General features: G+C 38.1%; 1 protein-coding gene across 2 annotated transcripts in view; it reads left to right on the forward strand.

Moving 5' to 3' along the window:
• The window catches only part of KCNH1 (potassium voltage-gated channel subfamily H member 1), a 186383-nt gene that overhangs the window by 40258 nt on the left and 125582 nt on the right, over nucleotides 1-20543 (forward strand). For both annotated transcript variants that reach the window (XR_011327451.1, XM_069800197.1), the window contains exons 6-7: nucleotides 282-674; nucleotides 13032-13461. Coding sequence is in view for 1 of the 2 variants with exons in the window: in XM_069800197.1 (XP_069656298.1) it covers nucleotides 282-674; nucleotides 13032-13461 (823 nt within the window). In the remaining variant the exon portion in view is untranslated. The remainder of the gene's footprint in view (nucleotides 1-281; nucleotides 675-13031; nucleotides 13462-20543) is intronic.

Genomic DNA, 20543 nt, shown 5'->3' on the forward strand with positions numbered 1-20543 from the left:
GGAGCTGTCTCTTCTCTATATGTCTTGGAGACCCAGCACATTAGGCTTAGTGTCAAAAAATAATTAATGGCATTAAAAGAAACAACAGCTGTTCTAAGGTTGATGCTGATTTGTTTAACAGAATACTTATCCTGACTTGCTTACCATTTGGTGATGATAAAATGAGTTAATGGACATGTATTTTTATCAACTGTTGTACTGACCTTGAGAATCTACGATGTGAAAAATAACGTTAAAATTAAGCATGTTTTCTTTTTCTCCTGAAATCTCTGTGACTACAGGTATTGCAGCTGGGCTCTGAAATCCTCCCGCAGTACAAACAAGAGGCACCAAAGACTCCGCCGCATATAATTTTGCATTATTGTGTTTTCAAGACTACCTGGGACTGGATAATCTTGATTTTAACCTTCTACACTGCTATTTTGGTCCCTTACAATGTCTCCTTTAAAACCAAACAGAACAATGTAGCATGGCTAGTAGTTGACAGCATTGTAGATGTCATTTTTTTGGTAGACATTGTGCTTAATTTCCATACCACCTTTGTGGGGCCAGCAGGAGAGGTGATCTCTGACCCAAAGCTGATTCGCATGAATTACTTGAAGACCTGGTTTGTGATCGATCTGCTCTCATGCTTGCCGTATGATGTCATCAATGCATTTGAGAATGTCGATGAGGTCAGTATACTAGTTCCACTTCCACCCATTAATTATTACTTAATGGTTGGGGGGAGGTGGGGGAGAGAAGAAAGAAATGTTTGCTTTTAAATATATTGAACTAGTGTACATACGTCTCTAGTAGCTGTCCTCACTGCACATCGAAGTTTGCTTATGAGTCCTAGCCAGAAAGGTCCATCTTTAACTGCACTGGGAGAGAGGCTGAGGTTTTTGGTGTCAGAAATCCGTATTTATTTTCCTTCATTCTACATCCTCAGAGTTCAGGAGGACAGGCAGAAGCAGGCAGCAGAACCTCTGTACAGCACTGAGGAAAACTGCTTCATCTGATTTACCATGAATAGCTTGAACTGGTGTGTCAGGGTAGTTTCTTTGGGCAGGGTTCTCTTGCTTTCACTGTTGACTGAACAGGTTATGTCCACTAATGGCAATTCTTCACATGAACAATTGGAAAGTATAATACACTTTTCTCAGCTGCTTCTAATACAATATAGCAGGTGGCAAAGAGGCAGACAGTGACTCACTAAATCTTCTTAGACCGCCAGAAAGTACTGTGTGGGTATCTGGTGATACATGCAGCATTGTGTGGCAACAGTTGTTTTAGAGGAAGGTGAAGCAATTAAAGATGCTGTTTTGATGCTTGTTTGGTAATTCCATAATTAGTCAAAAGGATAGGGAGAAATCTGGAAATCTAGACTCCTCCTTAATTCTTGCTTATTTCTTTGGGAACAGGTCACAAGCCAGCAAAAGAACTAACATTCGGACACTTAAATGCGCAATACTACCCTGTTTTAACTGCTTATTCTCCTACTGGATCAGGCTGCCAAGAAAACATTCCTGAACTAAATATATTAAGGTTCCATGCCTAAATAGTTCAGAGAGTTAATGAATTGTTAACAAAATCTTAAAGAGGATTCCAGCAATCCACTTTCTAATTACATGTTACAAAATCTGTACCAACAACTAATTATGTGTCTGTATTTATCTGTGACACATACTAAACCTGTAATATACATACACATCTCATTAGTGCTTAGTATTTAATTTTTAGCCTGTAAAATTTAATTTTTATGAGTTTCTTTAAAATATGCCCATGTTATAAAGGACAACCTAGCTATTAAAAGAAAATTATGCCAAGTGAAATATCTGGGTAAAAGCATAAAACCACATTACTCTTGTAAAAATACATTACACAGGTTTTTATCAAATTTAAAGTATTTAAAGTATTTTCCTCAATGACTTGAGGACGAGTAGGCAAACTACTGAATGTAGTGGAAAAAACAAGACATTATTTGATATTTAATTCCTTAGAGAGGTTTTCATTTTATATAAAGCTACAGACTGAAATAACACAAATGAGATCAAGTAAAAAAGCCTTGTGAGACCTGTCCTGTTTGTCATAAGAAGGACCCAGACTGCAGATTACTCTGCAGGGTTTTCACATACTACTTTGCTGTGGCACTGATAAAGCAGCGGAAGGAGTGGCTATATGTCAGTTTTGGACATTTAGACTGAAAGAGGAAAAAAAAAAAATTAAAAAAAAAAAAAAAAAGGCAAGAGACAAAAAAAAAAAGGAAGGAAGCTTTTCTCACCCACTGCAGATGGTATCAATCGGCTGATGATTTTGCTGGAGGAGCGTTTCATAACTGTAGACTGGTGATGTGACCTACAGAACATCCCTGAGGAAAATGTCTATGCCACTGGCTGTGACAGCCCTTGAGCTGAGCACAGGCGCTCTCAGACTCATGGTAGCAATTCTGCAGGGAGGTTCTTGTTGTGTGAGTTTGAATTTCTCCAAGTTCTCTGTCTCAGTGTTGCCTTGTAACAATGAGAAGCTGATTGGTACTTCAGTTTTCCTATGGCTCTTCAACAGTCTCTTTAATCAGTGTAATAGTGTTTGTTTTAGTTATTCTAGCTATCGTGCCCGAGGAAAAAACCATTTTTCTTGATGCTATTCTTTAAGACTGTTTGTCCCTGTTTTCCCTAGTGGGTTCTGACATTTAGCTAGTATAAATCATTGTCGAGTCATTAGAGCAGAGTTTCCACTGGTGTAAATTGCTGTACTTCTATTAAGGGCTCATAGACTGGTTTACAGGACCTGAGGGGCTTTGCCAGCAATGTCAGCAGAATAACGTAGTGCACATCAGGTGGGGATTTATGACAGTATATGCTGATCGCTGTTTCATGAACTGCCTGTAGAGAGAAAGATAACCTTTATTAAAGAAGGGGGGGGGGGGGGGGCACATTGAAGGAGTCTTGAAAGTAGAAAGGCTTTGTGTTATATCTTCTCTGTTGCGTAGAGCATTCCCTTGTGGGTCAACTCCCTTTCTTTTGAACTTGCTGGTTTAAATTTTACCTGTCGCTCACCCTGGATTACACACCATACTACTTCACAGTTGATTGTCAGCTGCGAGGCTGCGCTGTTCCCCTTACAAGTAGCCAAACTGGATTGCTATCTGTGTGTCACTTTGATTTTGCTAAAGGGAATTCCCTTGGAGCCATGAGACTGGAGTTAGTAGGCAGCCATGGCTGCTGCAGAGATTTTTTTTTTAGTCCTATGTGAATACTCTTAAAAGAATCGCCAGAGAGTAAATGATACCTATTGTCAAAAGTGGTGATAAAATGAGATGGAGAATATGAATTGCTATTTTCCTGTTTTTATGTTTTCCATATATGATTTTAAACAGGAGGAAATAGGACCCTGGCTTTGTTGCAGTCCCTGTAGTGAAGGGGGACTGGGACAGGTGGAAGCTCACTGTTTTTTTTCTGCCTGCTGTCATTCTCTGTTAAAAGAAACTTCACTGAAGACACTGAGGATGTCATGGAGGAACTAACTTGATAAGTCAGCTTGTTTTTAAGAATACCATAATTACTGTGATGGAGATGAATTGATTTGCAAGGGACACAGGACCTGGAGCTGAAGAAGTAAAAAGCTGTGTATTGAGGCTCTTTTGGCTCTGGGTAATTTTGAGACTGTCCCATCACTTAGCTCTGGATAGATTAATAGTGAAGCTGGTTTTGTCATCTTTAAAGTGATCCACCAATATATGATTAATCATAATATATGAAACTAGAGTTGATCATTATTTCTCACAAGCAGATACTAATTTGAAAAAATTCTGATACTGGATTTTTTCCTATTTTGAAGTAACTTTTTGTTTTGCAATTTACTTCATTATTCCATTATAAGGTATAATGGAAAACATTTTCTTGAAACAAAATTGAGTGTGACTTTTGTGTTTTTCAGGCAATTTCAACATTCTTTGGGTTTGTTGCAGTTTGGAACATTGGTGTATTTTCAATTCACATTTTAAAATATAATTGAAATTCCAGTTTCCTCTCTGCACAGTTGAGAATATTTTTGTCCAGAAAAATAACTTGAATTCATTAACTATTAATCAATACAACTATTAATAACTACAATTAATACAAGAGGCACTTAAGTATGAATAGCCACATTCTACAGATGGAAGAGGAAGGAAAAAACATTAATGTCTTTGTTCAAGTCCATAGAATTAAATATGAGAATGTATGAAGCTTCTGATCTCAAGTGCTGTGCTCAAAGAGACAGTACAGTATCTCACATTCAGACATGAACAGAATTCAACAAATGAAGGAATGAATAGCTGTAGAGAAATTTCCATTGTTACCCAAATGAAAGAAAAGTTATAAATGTTTCTCCTGGCTTTTCTATATGGGAAGCTAATTATACAGTTAGATACAAATTACTTTCTTAACCTGCCATAGAACTTCAAGAAAAGAAAATATTCCACTGATTGATGAATCAACTTAATGCTAGGCTTAAACTTCCTACTGTTAAGACAATATATCATGCTGTAGTATAGTTTGAGTCACAAAAGAAAATATTGGTCTAAAATTTACACAGCCCTTAAAACATGTGGTATTAATCTCTTTTGAATTTGAATGATCACAATAACAGTTGTCAGTAATCCTTTACAGTAATTAGTATTATTCCTCACTTAAGGAAATACCACCTACTTTGGGGAATAATGTTATCTTTTTTGTGTTCAGACATCAATCAGTAGTTTTAATAAAAAACAGGCTTAAAGAAAATTCCACGATTTTTGCCAAGGACAATGCAATATAAGACTTTGAATTCCAAAGGCAAGTTGAAGCATATTTTTGCAGTGTCAGCTTGAGCAATTTTATACTGTGGTTTTCAGCCATAATACCATAAGATATAATTTATATTGGAAAAAATTTGACTTATTACATGCGACATTGTTGTTGTGAAATCTCATGGTAGGAGTGGAATCTAGTCATGTCACCACCATAGAAATCTCCAAAATAGGGAGTTTGTAGTAGTAATTGCAATCTGTATTTGAATGGAACACTGTGATCAATTGTTGGCTGATGCCAAATTGAGAACCATATATCACTCTTATTAGCTGAGGTAGAAGAGAAATAAATGCATAGTAAAAGATCATCAGGAAAGACATATTCAATATAAATGATCTAGTGTTCGCTTAAGTGGATAAGTGAGAGAGAAGCTAGCATGTAGGCAAAGAAGATATACAGCTTTGGAAGGACAAAATTTATGATGATAAAAGTCCCAGAAAAAACATAATACAGAAGTAGTAGAAGTAAATTAAGCTATTTAGTACTAAGTGAGCATGGTGTAGCTGGAAAGTAAACAGGGAGTTAAGAGAGGAAAAAATGAATGTGTTGCTGGTCAGATTGTTGGCAACCCTCTGAGGCAGTACTTTTGCAATAGATTAATTTAAACCTTATTAGTGGAATAATCTCTCATGCTAATACAAATTAGCTATCTAGGAATTACTGAAGTAGCTAAACTGGAAAGCACGCAACTTCCCTAGACTTGTTTTACCATTTGCTTGCAATAAGGGGCAAGGGAATAAATTATCATATTTATAGTTTTATGGAAGAAACAGGGGCCTATAAAGAAAGATTTTGGGTTAGATGAATTTTGCAAAAAGTCTTTTAAACTGTAAACAGCTGTATAATATGAAATCTGTTTGAAACAATGCGTCGTTCACCGCTCTTATTTGGATCTGTCCGATTAGGCAATACTGTGTTTTGCATGTGAGTCTATTGATAAATCTGGTAATGAATGAATATTTTTCTGTGACTAATTAAAATAGTCATAACCTACTTTCTTTTCAAAGCAGCTAAGTACCACAGATTATGATCCAGGCATAGAGGAAATGTCAACAAATTGGACATAATTAAAGTAGATGAGAAGGGATTAGTGAGACCCCTGGACTGGGTGACTCCTTACTGGTGCTCCTGGGGAAAAAACAAGCAATTGGGTTACTGTAGCCAGGTGGGGCAGTGGGAGTGCTAGAGCATGGGCCTTGGGTTGGGGGGTGTGCTGGTGGTGGTGGAGGTTTGCTTGGTTGGGTGTCCCCTTGTGAGAGACCCCTGGGAAATAGGGCAAAGCCCAAGGGAGGTGTGCTCTGGGCTGTAACCTGCCAGAGGCCCTTGGAGCAAGGCCAGGGGTTTGTTGTTGGGGCTCCTCGGTGGTGTTGGGACCTTCAGAAGGAGCTTGGGGGCCTTGACCTGTGGAAGAAGGGGAGTGCAGAAGAAAGGAAAGGTGGTCATGGAGGAGAAGGGCTGCTTGACTGACTTTTGTAGGTGCCTCTGTACTGCAGCACGGCCCCAAGGGGCTGTGCCAGGCAGGACTTACTCCTTAACAGGCAGGTAGGTGGAAGGAGTGTTTGGGTAAAGCAGATTCTGGGGTAAAGTGGACTGCCAGGGTATAAACCAGGTAGGCAAAGAAGCACTTGCTGTTCACAGGCTCTTGAGGATTTGATTCAGGGTGTCTCTCTTCTTTGCCTACCTTTTTTTTCCCCTCCTATTTTGTTTTCAATCAAATACGAGTTTCTCTAACTTCCCTCCTTAAAAACCCAGCCTCCATGGTACTAAGAAGTGCCTCTCTTATGCTACCCTCTGAAGGGGCAGGCTGCCTTTTCCCCCTAAATCCTCTGTTTTCCAAATTGTGTTGGTGGTGTATATAGGCACTGCAGAGTTCTTATGCCTTTAACCCATTGAGGGTTAAATTCTCTCCTCTGCTGTAAGCCTGCTTAAGGTGTTTAGTTCATTTAAATTCTGCTCGCTTCCCTGGTCTTCCCCAGGTTCGTACACCTTGGTGGCTCGGAGACATCTATGCTGTCTGCTGATGGATAGCCCCTCCCAAAAGGGAATACCAGAGCAGGATGCATTCCTGTGTCCCTGTGTTCTGTTGTGACTTTTAAGATGCCAGTTAACTCCTCTTCTGCACTACTAATGTTCAGATTAGTCTTTTTGCTAAGTCACAGATAAGCAGGGATGTTACTGGGTTTCAGGGCTGCTACTTCATAGCTTTGAAAAGCCTGACATAATTTATCATACTGTTAAAGAGAGAATAGTAGTCTACATAAGCTATTCAATCTGTATGAGGCTATAAGAATTAAAACACTGAATTACATTTTCACTGATAATATATGGTGATAGCCTTTGTCCAAGAAGAAGACCAAATTGAATACATTAGATTCTGAATTATTTCAAAAAGCTGCTGTTAGTGATACTTACACTGCATATAAAGGGAAGCATGTTTCAGAGATGGGGATCAGTACTCTGTTCTTTTTCCCCCATTCAGCATACTTGTATTGATCTGAGGCAGAAAGTCAGATGAGACAGCAAAGGGTATTTATTTGAGTAACTAAATGGTTCCTTTATAGTCTATTTCATATTAGGGATTGGATTAGAATTGGAAAGATGGAGTGGTATTAGATGCCACTAATGCTAAATCTTATTTGGGTGTTTTGCCTCTTCAAGATAAGTAAAAAGCTTCTGGAACTGATCACTTTGAATCACAAGCATTGGGAAGCAGATTGCTGTCTGTTAGGGGTAATTTTTTTATTTGATACTGTGGAAAGTGGGATTTTTTTTAGATTACTTATCTTTATCCTTGTTCTTCCTCTCAAAATGAAAAAAAGAGTTTGTTTCCTGGATTTGTTGGTTTTCTGAGTGTGCATGCATGTGTGTAAAGCAAGCATGGATATAGTTTTATAAATGAAAAAATCAGCCTTTCTATCTCTTCTCGCACCCTGTGCTCTTATAGATGAATTATTGCTGTTTCTCCCTCGATTCTAACAAAGCTCACAGATGTCTGACTAAAATAAGCTTTTTGAGTCTAGAGATCTGCTTTCTTCAGTGCTGAAAACCACAACAGTAACCAGAGGGTTTAAATATTGATTTTGACCTGTGCGCATAACGTTATCTCATCTCTTGATTGCTAAATATGGCAATCTGTAGGAAAGGTCATGTTCTCAGACCTAATTAAGAAAATCAGAAGAAGCAAATAACAGAAATGAGAAGTCCTAATAATGACCTGACAGGGCGGCCATGTTACTGCAGATAGGCAGAGCAGCACAGCTGAGTTCAGAATCAAATGTCAAGAAAGAAGGCACCGCTTTCCATGGTTGTTGCCTCACTTATGGTAGTGGTAAATTTGGTTCATTGCCTCCTTTTTTTGGATAAATAATTTATTTTTTTGTTCTGTTTCATTCTCATTCTTTTAATGGTTAGCTTTTAGTCTCCTGCATCTCCCTTTAATTGAGATGAAGCCTGAACTTCAGCAGTTCCATATGAGAGGAAAGTGGTGGAAAACTTAGAACAGATTTGTGCCAATACTGAATATTTATCTTTTTTAAAATAGATAGTAAGTAGGAAGTAAATTATACTTCCTTTGAGCCTAGAAAATATCTTAATGCTTGGGTTAAGTGCATTTTCTTTCTATACACGTGGAAAGTAAATAATGGCCTAAAAAGTGAATACTGTCATGCAGATTGAATCTATTACTAAAGTGTAGTACTACTACAGCTGTAGGAGGTGGGATGAAAGTTGCATTTTAGTTCTTTTCTAAAGTTGTTCATCCTACATCTTGTTTGGAAGGGGAAATGGATTATTTCTCACTTTTTTTAGTAGTTAAATTTTATTGCTGTTCTTCAAAAAAATTGTATTTTGTTTTTTCTAGTTAGAATTTTATTATTCGATGAATTGAGTTGAATTTAATTTTGCATGGGAAATGAACAGCAGCAACTGTTTTTTATTTGTACAGCATCTAGCACTGTTGTGTCCACTGTTACTGTTCTTGAGGACCATCGTGACACAAGTAGCTAATAATTACTCTGCTTACAGCCCTTATGTTTTCAAAACACTTCACAAAGTACTTCATCACAGTGTCTCTTCTGTATCTCTTTTTATGGATATGGAAGTAATGGCACAAATCTTACATTGTCTGATGCAAAGCTAGAGCCAAAACATGGATATCCTGGATCTTAAGTTTGGGAAGAAGACTGCTTACATGGCTGGGATACCAGTGTGAGACAAGGGGTGCACTGACGGTAGATCATACCTTGCAGAAAACAAGGAGATACAGAAGAAAATCTGTGTAAATGTGCACAGTATCTAGTGAGTAGGTCTAATTAATGACAAATTATACATGGGAATTTACTTTTGGCAGTATTTCATGAACAAACTTACAAAGTGTTCTCTTTGAATGTAAAATGTGGGTCCTGCTTTCCTCTAGGACTGAGTCTAGTCTGTTTTTCTGTTGTGTTTGAGGTGCAGTTTCACACTGCAGAGACTGCATAGGAGGAGAGGAAGGGGGAGTGGTTGTATTTATTATTTTAAGGGCATGTGGCATTCAGATTTGCTCAATCAGTGAATACAGAGTTATCTCTTCTGGCTCTCGGTGCTTTGAGCTTGCCCTTTGGTTTGGAGGGGACTCGCTACAGATTCTTCCATTTTTATGCAGCAGCCATCACTGGCAATGAAAGTAAACCTGCCAACCTATTAAATATTTGTCAACAACTGTATGCAGGTATCAGCAGTAGAATCTTTTAGTGTCATTCAGTTACTTCAAATAATTTGAAATATAAGTTTGTGTGAAATTCAGCATTTTCTGCTGTACTTGACAAAGTGCCGTGTATTTAAGTAAGTGCTGCACCCAAGTTCTCTCTGTAACAAAATACAGTAAAAATGTACTATTTGTCTACCCTGGCCATATAACAGATTTCTTAGCTTCTGTATACCCCGAGGGGAAGGCTTCTGTTGGACAGAGTACTAATAGTTGGACCTGTGTCTGAGTAAATCAGGTGTAGGTAGAACTTTGTGGGATTTTACTTAGTCTTGTCCTTACCCTGACTGCCACACAGACGTTCCTTATGGTGATACTTCAGAGCAGAGCATCTGGGGGTGCCTGCTTGGGACCTGTAGTGCAATTTCTAGCTGTTTATGAACTGAGGTTCATCTGTTTCTTTGGGCAGAAGGAGTTCTGAGCATCTCTTAATCTGACTCTCAAAGGTTATAGGAGTAGCAGAGCTAAGAGAGTGGGACATGCATCAAGAGGAGTAAATTGAGTTCAGGCTCTTTTGCGTGACATCGTGGAGCCATCTGTATGATAAAAGCATAAAATAATCTGCGCCGATAAGAGCATTAAAATGGGCAGTTATCTAAAAGTACAGTTCTATTTTGGAAAGTGGTAATCTAAAAATGTCAATTTTGAATCCAGCAGATCTATTCCTGTGAGTATTAAAATATTACTTGCTAAATTTAGTGACAAAAAGTACTGTTTAAAGTATTGGAAAATTATATGATTTTTTTCTACTGTATCATCTATGAAACAGTCTATTACGTTTCCATTGTTTATACCCATTTGAAATTCTGTCACTTAGAAATTTTTAAGAGAGTTCTATGAATAATTATTTCCCTGGCCATTCCTTTGTCTTGATATTGATCCATTTAAAATAGACAAATCTTTTCCTCTGAGGAAATCAAATAGAAAATACTGTTAATATAATAATAATATAATAATTAATATAATAATAACATAAATACTGAAATAAAAGAATTATTTTTTTTAAGCTTTTTCTGAACTTTTAGAATCTTATTGGCAATGCAGTCAGGTGAAATATTGTGACTAATTTGAATATTAAGTGCATCCTTTCAATGCAACCAAAATTTCATTCTGTGAATTTCACAAGGGAAATTAGGATAAGAGTACTCTGAAAGCAAAGTAATTTGCTGTAAATGTTTTAAATCTAATTTCAAATATTTAATTTGTATTCCAATTTTTCATATCCAATTTCTTAAACTCTCCTTCTGTGATTTTTTTTTTTTCCTAAGTATTTCTAATACTTGACTTTTTTTTTTCAATTAAGAATTAACGAAATTCCTAACTTTTAAGTCCTTCCTGAATCATTATTATTTTTGTCTTTGGTAGGACTCTTACTGACAAACAGCTTTTTTTTTTTTTAAATCCCAGTGATGAGTTTTAATTTTAAGAACAAGTTTTGCACCACTATTTTTAAGCAAAAATAAAACTGGTTTTTAGAATGTTTGGATGGAAAAATTTCTTGTCCTTGCCTGAGACTTGTAAGCACTTTGTGTTTAAAGAGCTTGGCTTTTAGACTGAAGCTAAAAGCAGGCTATTACTGGAGACCTCTCAAAATGTAAAACATTATTGTTTTGCTGTTAAAGTTTGTAAAGAGGAAAGGGAGAAATGGGCATTGGTCCTGAGAAAAAAGGCCAGAAAGCTGTTGTAATGTCAGAAGGCGGATATTTAAAAGGTAGAGACTATATGTGCTTGTCACTCAGGGACTTGCATATCCAGTTCTAAAATACAGTTATCGTGTTATACTTTTTTGTGTTTTTCCCTTTGCTTTTCCTCTCCATACTGAGTGTTCAGAAGTACCTACTTCTTCCCTCCCCTAGAAATTAAGGCCTTATGCCTTCTGTGTCATATTCCCCCAACTGGCATCAAGGCTTTGCTCCACTGTTTACAAAATGAAGCAGGGTATGGAATGAATGGGAAATGGAACTTAACTTTTACTTTGTGAAGGAAGACTTGAAAAGTTTGGCATAGATAATCAAGAAGAGAATAGATCAATTGGTCTCTTCTAGGTCCCTGCAAATATCTCTGATTTAAAGGAAGGCTGCTTTTTTTTCTTTTTGTTCTTCCTTTTTACTGCCCTCCCCCTGGTTGTATTAGATCTTGTCCAAATACTTCATAGAAATTGGTAGTGTGTTTCCACGTAACAAATTACATCTGTCTCTGAAAATGAGTCAATGTAATCATGACAAATTCATGAAATAAAGGCGAAATACATTGCTGCAGTCCTGGGCAACATGAGTCAATATGCTTTATGCAATTATTTAATAAAACATCTCTTCTAGTGCATTGAACCAGCCTAAGATACTGAAGCAGTTGTATTTATGCAGGAATAAACAAACTTCCAGTAAAAGCTGGTGACCAGAAGTATGCAATTATCCATTTCCAGAAATACTCATTAAACCAGTCTGCTTAAATTTTAATCAGACTTCTATGTATGAAACAATATTGATAAGAGGGAGTAGGAAAAAAAAAGAAAAAGTATTTTTATGAAAGGCTATTCAGATCTTCTTGTGCCCCAAATGCCTTTGGATTTTTTTTATTTAACAACTTCTGCATGGAATTGCAAATCTATCGAAAAGTTAACAATACAAAATCCTGCATGCTAGCTTAATTCTGTTTTATGGGAGCTGTATTAGTATCAGCACAGAAATACTACATGGATAACAAAGCTGTCATAAAAAGAATGTGATGTGGGGATTAGACAGTGAGATATTTCAAATAGTTAAGCTTTGTGTAGTCCATGTGAGAAGTGTCAGAGGACGGATTATCAGTGTTTGAATTCTTATATGAAAGTAAAGTCATAGAAATGTGCTGTTACACTGAAAAATTGCAAATCGCCAGGTACTTCCAGTATTTTTTGGCCTTCCTCATTTATCTTCCTGCTATGTCTGAGCTCAATACTGCAAACCATGTTACATCTGAGACATGAGAGGACGTGTGTTGCCCGGGATCATAAGGAAGTCAGGAATAGCCATAAGAGGTTCATGACTCCAGATGCTGCAGTGAATTCAATAGGTGTCTGGTTATGTTCCTCTCAACGTTAGATTTGTATAGGTTAATGGTCAGTGACTCCCACGTTTATTTTCAGTCAGCCTAAAGTAGCATCAGGATGCTCAGGGATGGTCTACTTGCACACCTGGATGTGCAATAACTAGCCTGTCATTTGAAGCCTTTACAAATGTATTTGTAGACCTATTCAAATAATCTGAAAGGAGAGTTCAGAGAGCAACCCACAAAATGTTAGTGGATGAAGACAAGAGTGCATATATCCATCCCTGAAAAGGGTCACTAACCTTTTCATGTTTCACAACCTCTCTTTTCAGGTGTTATCTGATGACCATTTATTTGTTATGGATCACCTTGTGTCTTTGGAAACCACAGTTATGAATATTGTTGCTTTAATATTAAATTCTAATGGTCGCTGTGCTTTATCTTTCTAGGGCATCAGTAGCCTCTTCAGTTCACTTAAAGTGGTCAGGCTACTTCGGCTGGGTCGCGTAGCTCGAAAGTTGGACCACTACATTGAATACGGAGCAGCAGTCTTGGTTCTGCTGGTGTGTGTGTTTGGTCTTGCAGCACACTGGTTGGCCTGCATTTGGTACAGCATAGGAGACTATGAAGTTATCGATGAGGATACAAACACGATCCGAACTGAGAGCTGGCTCTATCAGCTGGGGATGTCAATAGGAACACCTTACCGCTTTAACACATCAGGCTTTGGAAAATGGGAAGGCGGACCAAGCAAAGATTCGGTCTACATCTCCTCGTTGTATTTTACAATGACCAGCCTCACCAGTGTTGGATTTGGGAACATCGCTCCGACTACAGATGGGGAGAAGATCTTTGCTGTTGCTATGATGATGATTGGCTGTAAGTATTAGAGATTCTGTCTCTCATACACACAATGCCAAGTAGCTGCGTGTCATGAATACTGATATCATAAGAACATCTGGAATTGTGTCAAATGTTATTACGCAGCTTAAAATATTTTTGTGGCAGTATAGGTATTACTTTCTTACTGGTTAGTTTGAAAATCACAAATGGGAGTATTGTGACTAGCAAAAATTCAGTCATTTTGGAAGCAATATTCTGTCAATATCCTTTAATTATTATCTTGTAAGTAAACCTTAAAATGTGTAAAGCCTGAAATATTAAAAATTAATGCACCACAGTGGGCGCAGACAACCTTTGTGCCTCTATTTGGTATGCAGCAAAATCTTTTGTATGTCTGAGAGCTGTATATATTGGACGAGTGGGTGGGTGAGTGGGAGGAGGTCCAGGAGCATCTCATAAGGGAGAGAGAACAGTAGCTCTCTAGAGACCATACACTCCGCTGTGAACTGAACATACAGTCAGATCCTAAAGCAACTGGGATGATGCTGGCCTTGGGCACCTCTGGCTCACATTTCCTTGTCACGTCACAAGGGATTTATATTGCCAAGCTGTCCAGCTTTTGGCCATGTTGTCACTTCAATGCAGGATCTGCACTCGAAGTGCCTTGGTTGCTACTTGGAGTTAAGAACCATACAGTGGCCACCATTAAACTAGGTCATGTTTTTTTAGATAAGGGTGGAATTTGTATCAAAATAAGGAAAAAAAAAAAAATTCTACTTTGTACACGGAAGAGCATATCATTGTATGGAGAAAGAGAGAAGCTTCTGTATGGTAATATTACATCTAGAGGAAAAAAAAGTCAATCCCTGCTAAGCAGAAAATTAAAACCAAATATATAATGAAACTCAATTAGCAGCACAGTGCCTGTTATGGTAGAAATGTGAAGCTTAGATTCTGATGTGTCATTTTGCAGCAATACTGAAATCATGTACTGAGATTACTTGTGGAGTGTTAAGCAGGCTGAAGGTTAGTGAGAAGTATAAAGGCAAGCATTCTTGATTGTGTAGGGATTGGGATATTTTAGCTATAAAAATTGTTAATTTTGTTCTTCTAGCTTTTTCCACTACTAAGAGTCCCATCATCCTAATAAAACACCCGTGTAGCAGATGGGAAATTTATATAAAATTTGGAGAAAATTATGTGGTTTCCTCATGAGAAGGTACATTAGACAATGTAGCAGTGTAGTACAAAACAGGCTTCCAAACATATTTCCTGATTAAGGTACCTGTTTAAAGGAAAATATCCTGACCTTTGGCTTATTGTTCATTGAGTTATGCTTATGATACTAGCTAGACAAGAATAGCTAGTATTATTCAGTATTGTTATTTAGTACTATGAATACTGAATGAACATAACCTTCATAAAATCAAGAATGTACATGGAAATATTTTGGAGTTGTACCTGCTCCAAACTATTCATATGAAAATGTGGTGGAAAGAAACTGAATTTGTGCAAGATAAATGCTGATAGATATCTGCTCTGAATTCTAAAATGAACTTTAATTTCAGCAAGTTGTAAAAATAGCATTCTGGCAATTTTAAATCTCATGAATGCAATCACATTTCAGGGAAATGCTTTTGTTTGGATTTGGTTTTACGGAACCTTACATTTCTAACCCTATAATTGTCTGTGTATCTGAGCACCTTTATCCTGTGAACAACTGCTTGGAAACCGTTAGAACTATTCACAATATGTGTTTGCATGAATGGCAACTAAGTAATCCAATCTTTGAGTTTACCCCTCTGGATTTTGTAGGGTCTTGATTGCTTTTAATACACTGAAGTTTTGAGCTGTGGTCATTTCTTAGGATGGGAGGAACAAAATTGGTTTGTTTTGTTTGCAGCTATTTAGAGCTTAATTGTTGGTAGACATTCTTCCACTATAAAATTTTATGTTAAAATAACACTATTTTGCCTGTAGAATTAAGCTCTCAAACATTGATCTGAGCTTGAACTAGGGCTATTTAATAAGAATTTCATCTGATCTGTTGGGAACCTGAAAGGTACGTAGCAAATATATCAGGGATAGATGTAGGGGAGAGAAAAGAAGTTTCCTGGCTAAAGGAATGTCACTCAGAAAAATTAATATTTGTCCCTGACCAAGTAACATGTTTGTTAGGAGCTGAGCTCCTCACTTACAACACAGTTGGTGGTTACATGTTCCTGTTATGGTCCTCATTTTGCAGATGTCAGATCACATAGATTTGCACATGGGATGGGTAGGGGCTGTGGATGTCCAAAGCATCAGAAATAAATGATTTCAAATCAATTCTGCTAATGTGTTACTTTCCACTAATAAAAGGAAAAAGTGTATGATTTCTCGTTTATACTTTGCTATTAACACTGCATTTATTTCAGCACCTATCTACTGATGCATTCTCAAAAGCTACTGCTGTATTTTAGTAGCACAGGGAATGCCATTTTCTTTCCATGAAGGGTGCAGAGAGAGTTAATTGTTTGACTGTCTAAAACTCCAACTGAAGATCAGTGGGATTTGCTGAGTCCAACCTCAAATGTATCTCTCCACTAAATTCTTCTCTGCTAGAGGATAAGTCTCTAAAAACTGTGTGAATTTATCTTGTTTTTAAAGTGGCTAAGTATAGTCTGGGCAAAAATACATACCTGTATATTTAAATAGTCTAGTGAAACAAGTAAAGTAATTTTACAACCTTTCTGTACGAAATAGGAACAACGCTGTCACTTTTTGTTTGAGGATGTTACCGTTTTTGTTTAGTTGAGTAAGACAGTATGTTAACAAGATTGGTTTTGAGATGCCAAAACTGCCACTATAGTGTCATCAAAAAAAAAGGAGTATTTGGGGACAAATGTATAACAGCCAGCATTAATATTTCAAAGTGATTCCAGCAAAATTTTACTTTAAATAGGCTGGAAATTTTTAATAGGAGGGTAATTCTTTTTCCCCTTGGGCGAATTAACCTCCTGTGAATAAATAGTAAAACTTCCATTAGCCTGATGGGGACAGATTTAGATGAGCAGAAAGAAAATTAGAATGTTTCCTTCTCCTTGTGTGTTTTATCCTCTGCTCTTTTTGAATAGCAGTAAGCGCTGTGTCAAAGAACTAGTGGCTTGTAAAGCAACACTGTGGCCAGCTAAGCTTACAGTCAGTTTTACTAGCAAGATCACCTTTGAAATTTTGATCTTCTCTGTATTTGTGAAAGAAACTGAATTTTCTTGAAATGGAGATGGTGGTCAACATGTCTGAAAATGTCTGCTGCCCCCACCTTCCTTGCATGGGCTGTATGTGTAGCTACCCTACAGAAAGTTAGGGTGCAGGTACCACTTCGGTGCACGTTAAGCCCTTGCCTCCCACTGGTGGCTGACCGAGAAACTACAACAGTGTGGTGCTTGCTTGTTCCTGCATCCAGTTTAGAGTTACAGCACTGCCTTTGCACTCTTCCTCTGATTTTTGGTGTCAGTGGTCTTGACTTCAGTTTGCTCCATGAGCTACGCCACCATGGTTTGGTAGGGGCACTCAAGAACTGCTTCCCTGGAGCGCAGATGTTGGCATCAAGTGGAGGGAAAGGAAGAATTTACTTTTAGAAGTGCGAACTCATCCTACTCAGTGAACGTAAGAATAAATAATTTTTATATATACATGCATACATACATATGTACATAGCATATGTGTATATATACACAGAGAGAAGGCACATGTATTATGATGTTTAAAAGAAGAAAAAGACAGCATATTTTTTTTTCCTCCATGTTTGATATTCTAGACTTATTTTTAACAGAATGGATTTGATTGTGCAAAGTTCTTGTATCTCTGGGGAAGGCTGGACATGGTGTGTGCTACCCTGAGGAGCATTGCCAGGTGGCGCAGTTCTGCAAGGCTTTCTGGTTCTTATTTCTAGCAAACTTAGGTTTTAGTTTTGGTTTTGTTTACTTGATTTACTGGCCGAGTATCTGGAATAGTTTTGGGGGAGGAAAGTTGTGAATACCAGCAACACTTTTTTCTTTGATCTTGGAGTGTTGAGCCTCTCTGTTTCAGGAGAGGAGTTACTGTGTAAACGAGTGATTTTAAGGCACGTATTGCTGTCTTCTGCACTGGCAAACTGACTGAAAGGCTTGTGGTACTGTCAGCGCAAGACTATGGTGACATCCAAACAGGACATTTGTGTCAGAAGGGCTTGGAATATTACAGGTATTTGAAAGCATAAGCAGTTTTTAACTAGTGTCCTTCCATATGTGTAGTATGCTTATGCATAGAGATGGAATTAATACTCTGTATTATGTTCCATCTTCCATAAGACAAAATTTGGTTTTCTCTGCTGCTCAGCCACTGATACATCCCCTTCTTCTCACTGCTTACTCCCTCTGTAAAGCCGATCCTGTGACAGAAAGACATGTGTTACACTAACGTTTTGTAAATCCATTGACCACTAGTAATAGTACTTTGTTATAATGTCAGATAGCTGTTTAAAAAAGTAGGTAAGACCACTTCCATTTTCTTTTTTATTCAGTCTTTCATTATGGTAAATAATAAATCCAGGTAACTTTTAATTAAAAATTTAGAGATATGTTAGTGAAGCTACCTGGACCGGTGGGAATTTTGGCTGACTTGAGTGCAAATGTTGGCCTAGTAAGAAGTTTAAGGTGTGTGAGCTTGTAGAGGGAAGGGTGGGTATATCATGTTAGCAGTGTGTAGACACTGGGAAGGGCTGATGGAAGTGAATAAGCTGCGTGTGGGTATTGAGCCTGTGGGGCTGGCTGGATTGGTTGGTTTTACACTTGGGGCAAAGTATAAGAAGGCATGGCTTGGTCTCAGTGGCTCTGGTCTCTGCTTTGGGGCCCTCTTCTGCAGGGAGGCATTCTTGTGCTTTCAAATGCAATGGCTGCACATGCTGTCCTACTGATTTCATTGTGGCTGCAGTTTTCAGGGAGAAAGTGTTTTTACTGTTGGTTATTTTGACAAGAGTAGGTGGAACCCCTAATGAGATTTATGAGGGACTGCAGCATACTCATCGTGTAGCCCTAGGGATGTATGGTCTATTGGTCGGCTCCACCGAAGGGGGATGTGGGTAGGTAAAAAGCACTGTTCATTCTTGACCTCAAATAATGCACGTCTGTTTGGGAAGAACAAATTATTTTAAAATAGACATGAAGTATCCAGTGGCTGCTCTTAAGGATTTCTGTTCTGTGGAGGCTTGATGCATCTGATAAGATACACAATTCATATTACCATGTAGCTATTTTTCCTGAACATATGGTAAATTATAGTTTTGTAAAGCAAACTGTCTTCACATCTGTCAGTGAACTGACCTGCATGGTTTTGCCTCACTTTATTTACTGAGTGTTTGTGTATATATAGAGAGAAGTATGAGTGTTACTACTGGAAGTAAAAGCAATTAACTCCTCAGCTTCATTTTAAATGAATCAAAGCATATTTGCTTATCCCTTTTCACAGATGGCCACTAAACTGCTAATTAATAGGGAATATGTCTACAGACAAATCTTTCAGAGAGGCTGATGTTACATAAAACCAAGTTTAAAACCACTGTCTGGGTCTGTGGAAGGACATATATTTTCCATTTTTAATACTTGGGGGAAAGAAAGCTATTTCAATTTTTAGTTTGTTCCCTGTGGAGACATATGCCTCAAAATAACAGTTCTCGTATATTTTGTTCAGTGAAGCTGTCAGGTTGTGTTGCGCATTGTTTATTTTTCCTAAGCAATAGCAGAAACCCGAGGACTTCCATTTGCTCTTTTCATATCTGGGCACTGTGTCAGCAGTCCCCTTGCTGTGCAGGTGGAGTAGGGATGAACAGTTCTGAAAATGCTTTGCATTTTCCACTTTTAACATACCATAATACTGATGGATGCTTGCCTATCTGGATTTTGAGCAACTGAGCAAAACCTATCATTTTGGGAGCTTTTCATTAGTGTTCTCAGTTGCACTGAAAGATCCCAAGCTTTTGGTGCCTGTTCACACTAAATTGTCCTTGTTAAGTAGGAACTTCCTGGAACTACAGGGCTTGACTCATCCAAAGTATGAAGTTCACTGGGGAAAAGGCATATGTTTGAATGCTAAACTAAATCATAAATCCCCCTGTGAACACTATGATTAGACCAGATAGTGAGAGGGATCATGGAAAAAGAACAAAAGTAGGAGTTAAAAGGTCAGACTTGAGGACACGCATGCCCACATACATAAATTTTCAGCCTCCGAGTTCATTAATCAAAACAGACCAGAGACCGAAAACTCATCTTCATTGATCTTGTGCAACACAAGCATCATGCAGTCTGCAGCACTTCAGCTGTTGTCTCTGATTAAGGTAGACGCAGATCCCGGGAGCGTGGAGTAGCTGTCTCAGCTTCGTCTGTGAATAGCTTCTTTCTCATTAGACATTAAACCAGGAATGAGGATAACATTAAGTAAATTTGAAAACATAATTAGGTAGTTTTATTTACAGCGCTCTTGCTGAAAGGAACAGAAATCTGCCCTAGTAACGTGAACATCCCTCTGAACTATAAGAAAATCTTGGTGGCTGGTATCATGACACATGGGTCAGTGTTGCTCCTTCACAGCCTCACAGAGGATTAATGTGCTTTGGTGACCCGCAGCAGGGTAGAAGTGTTCAGAGGCTCTCGTGAACAAGGATAGCCAGGAACTGGTGAAAATTAGACTGTTAGCATCAAAATACCTGAACAAGATACAGATGTGTTGCAGCATCGTGTTTGATGATGTTCCTGAGGCATGATTTTCCCCTCATAATGCATCTCATCATTTGTTAGAGCAAATGGATGTGGCCCTGCTGTGTGTGTACTTGCCAAACACGTACCTAACTGTAAGAGAAGCATGTGTACTCCTAGTACCCCATTTAGGGGATGGGGGGCAGGGGCATGTTGACATAGGTTTTGCTGGAAGCTGGTGGCCTGAAACTGAGAGCCAGCCACGTGCCAAGCGCTGGCTTGGTTTGCTGAGGATATCATTCAGGGGCTGAGTACAAAGGCCTATGAGACTTCAAACTCAAAGCAACTTTTTCGGTATTCATGGTTATTGCAAGTGTGATGTTTCAATCTGGGGACATGCTAGGA

This window comes from Haliaeetus albicilla, chromosome 13 (genome assembly GCF_947461875.1).
Source record: "Haliaeetus albicilla chromosome 13, bHalAlb1.1, whole genome shotgun sequence".
Taxonomy (NCBI): Eukaryota; Metazoa; Chordata; class Aves; order Accipitriformes; family Accipitridae; genus Haliaeetus; species Haliaeetus albicilla.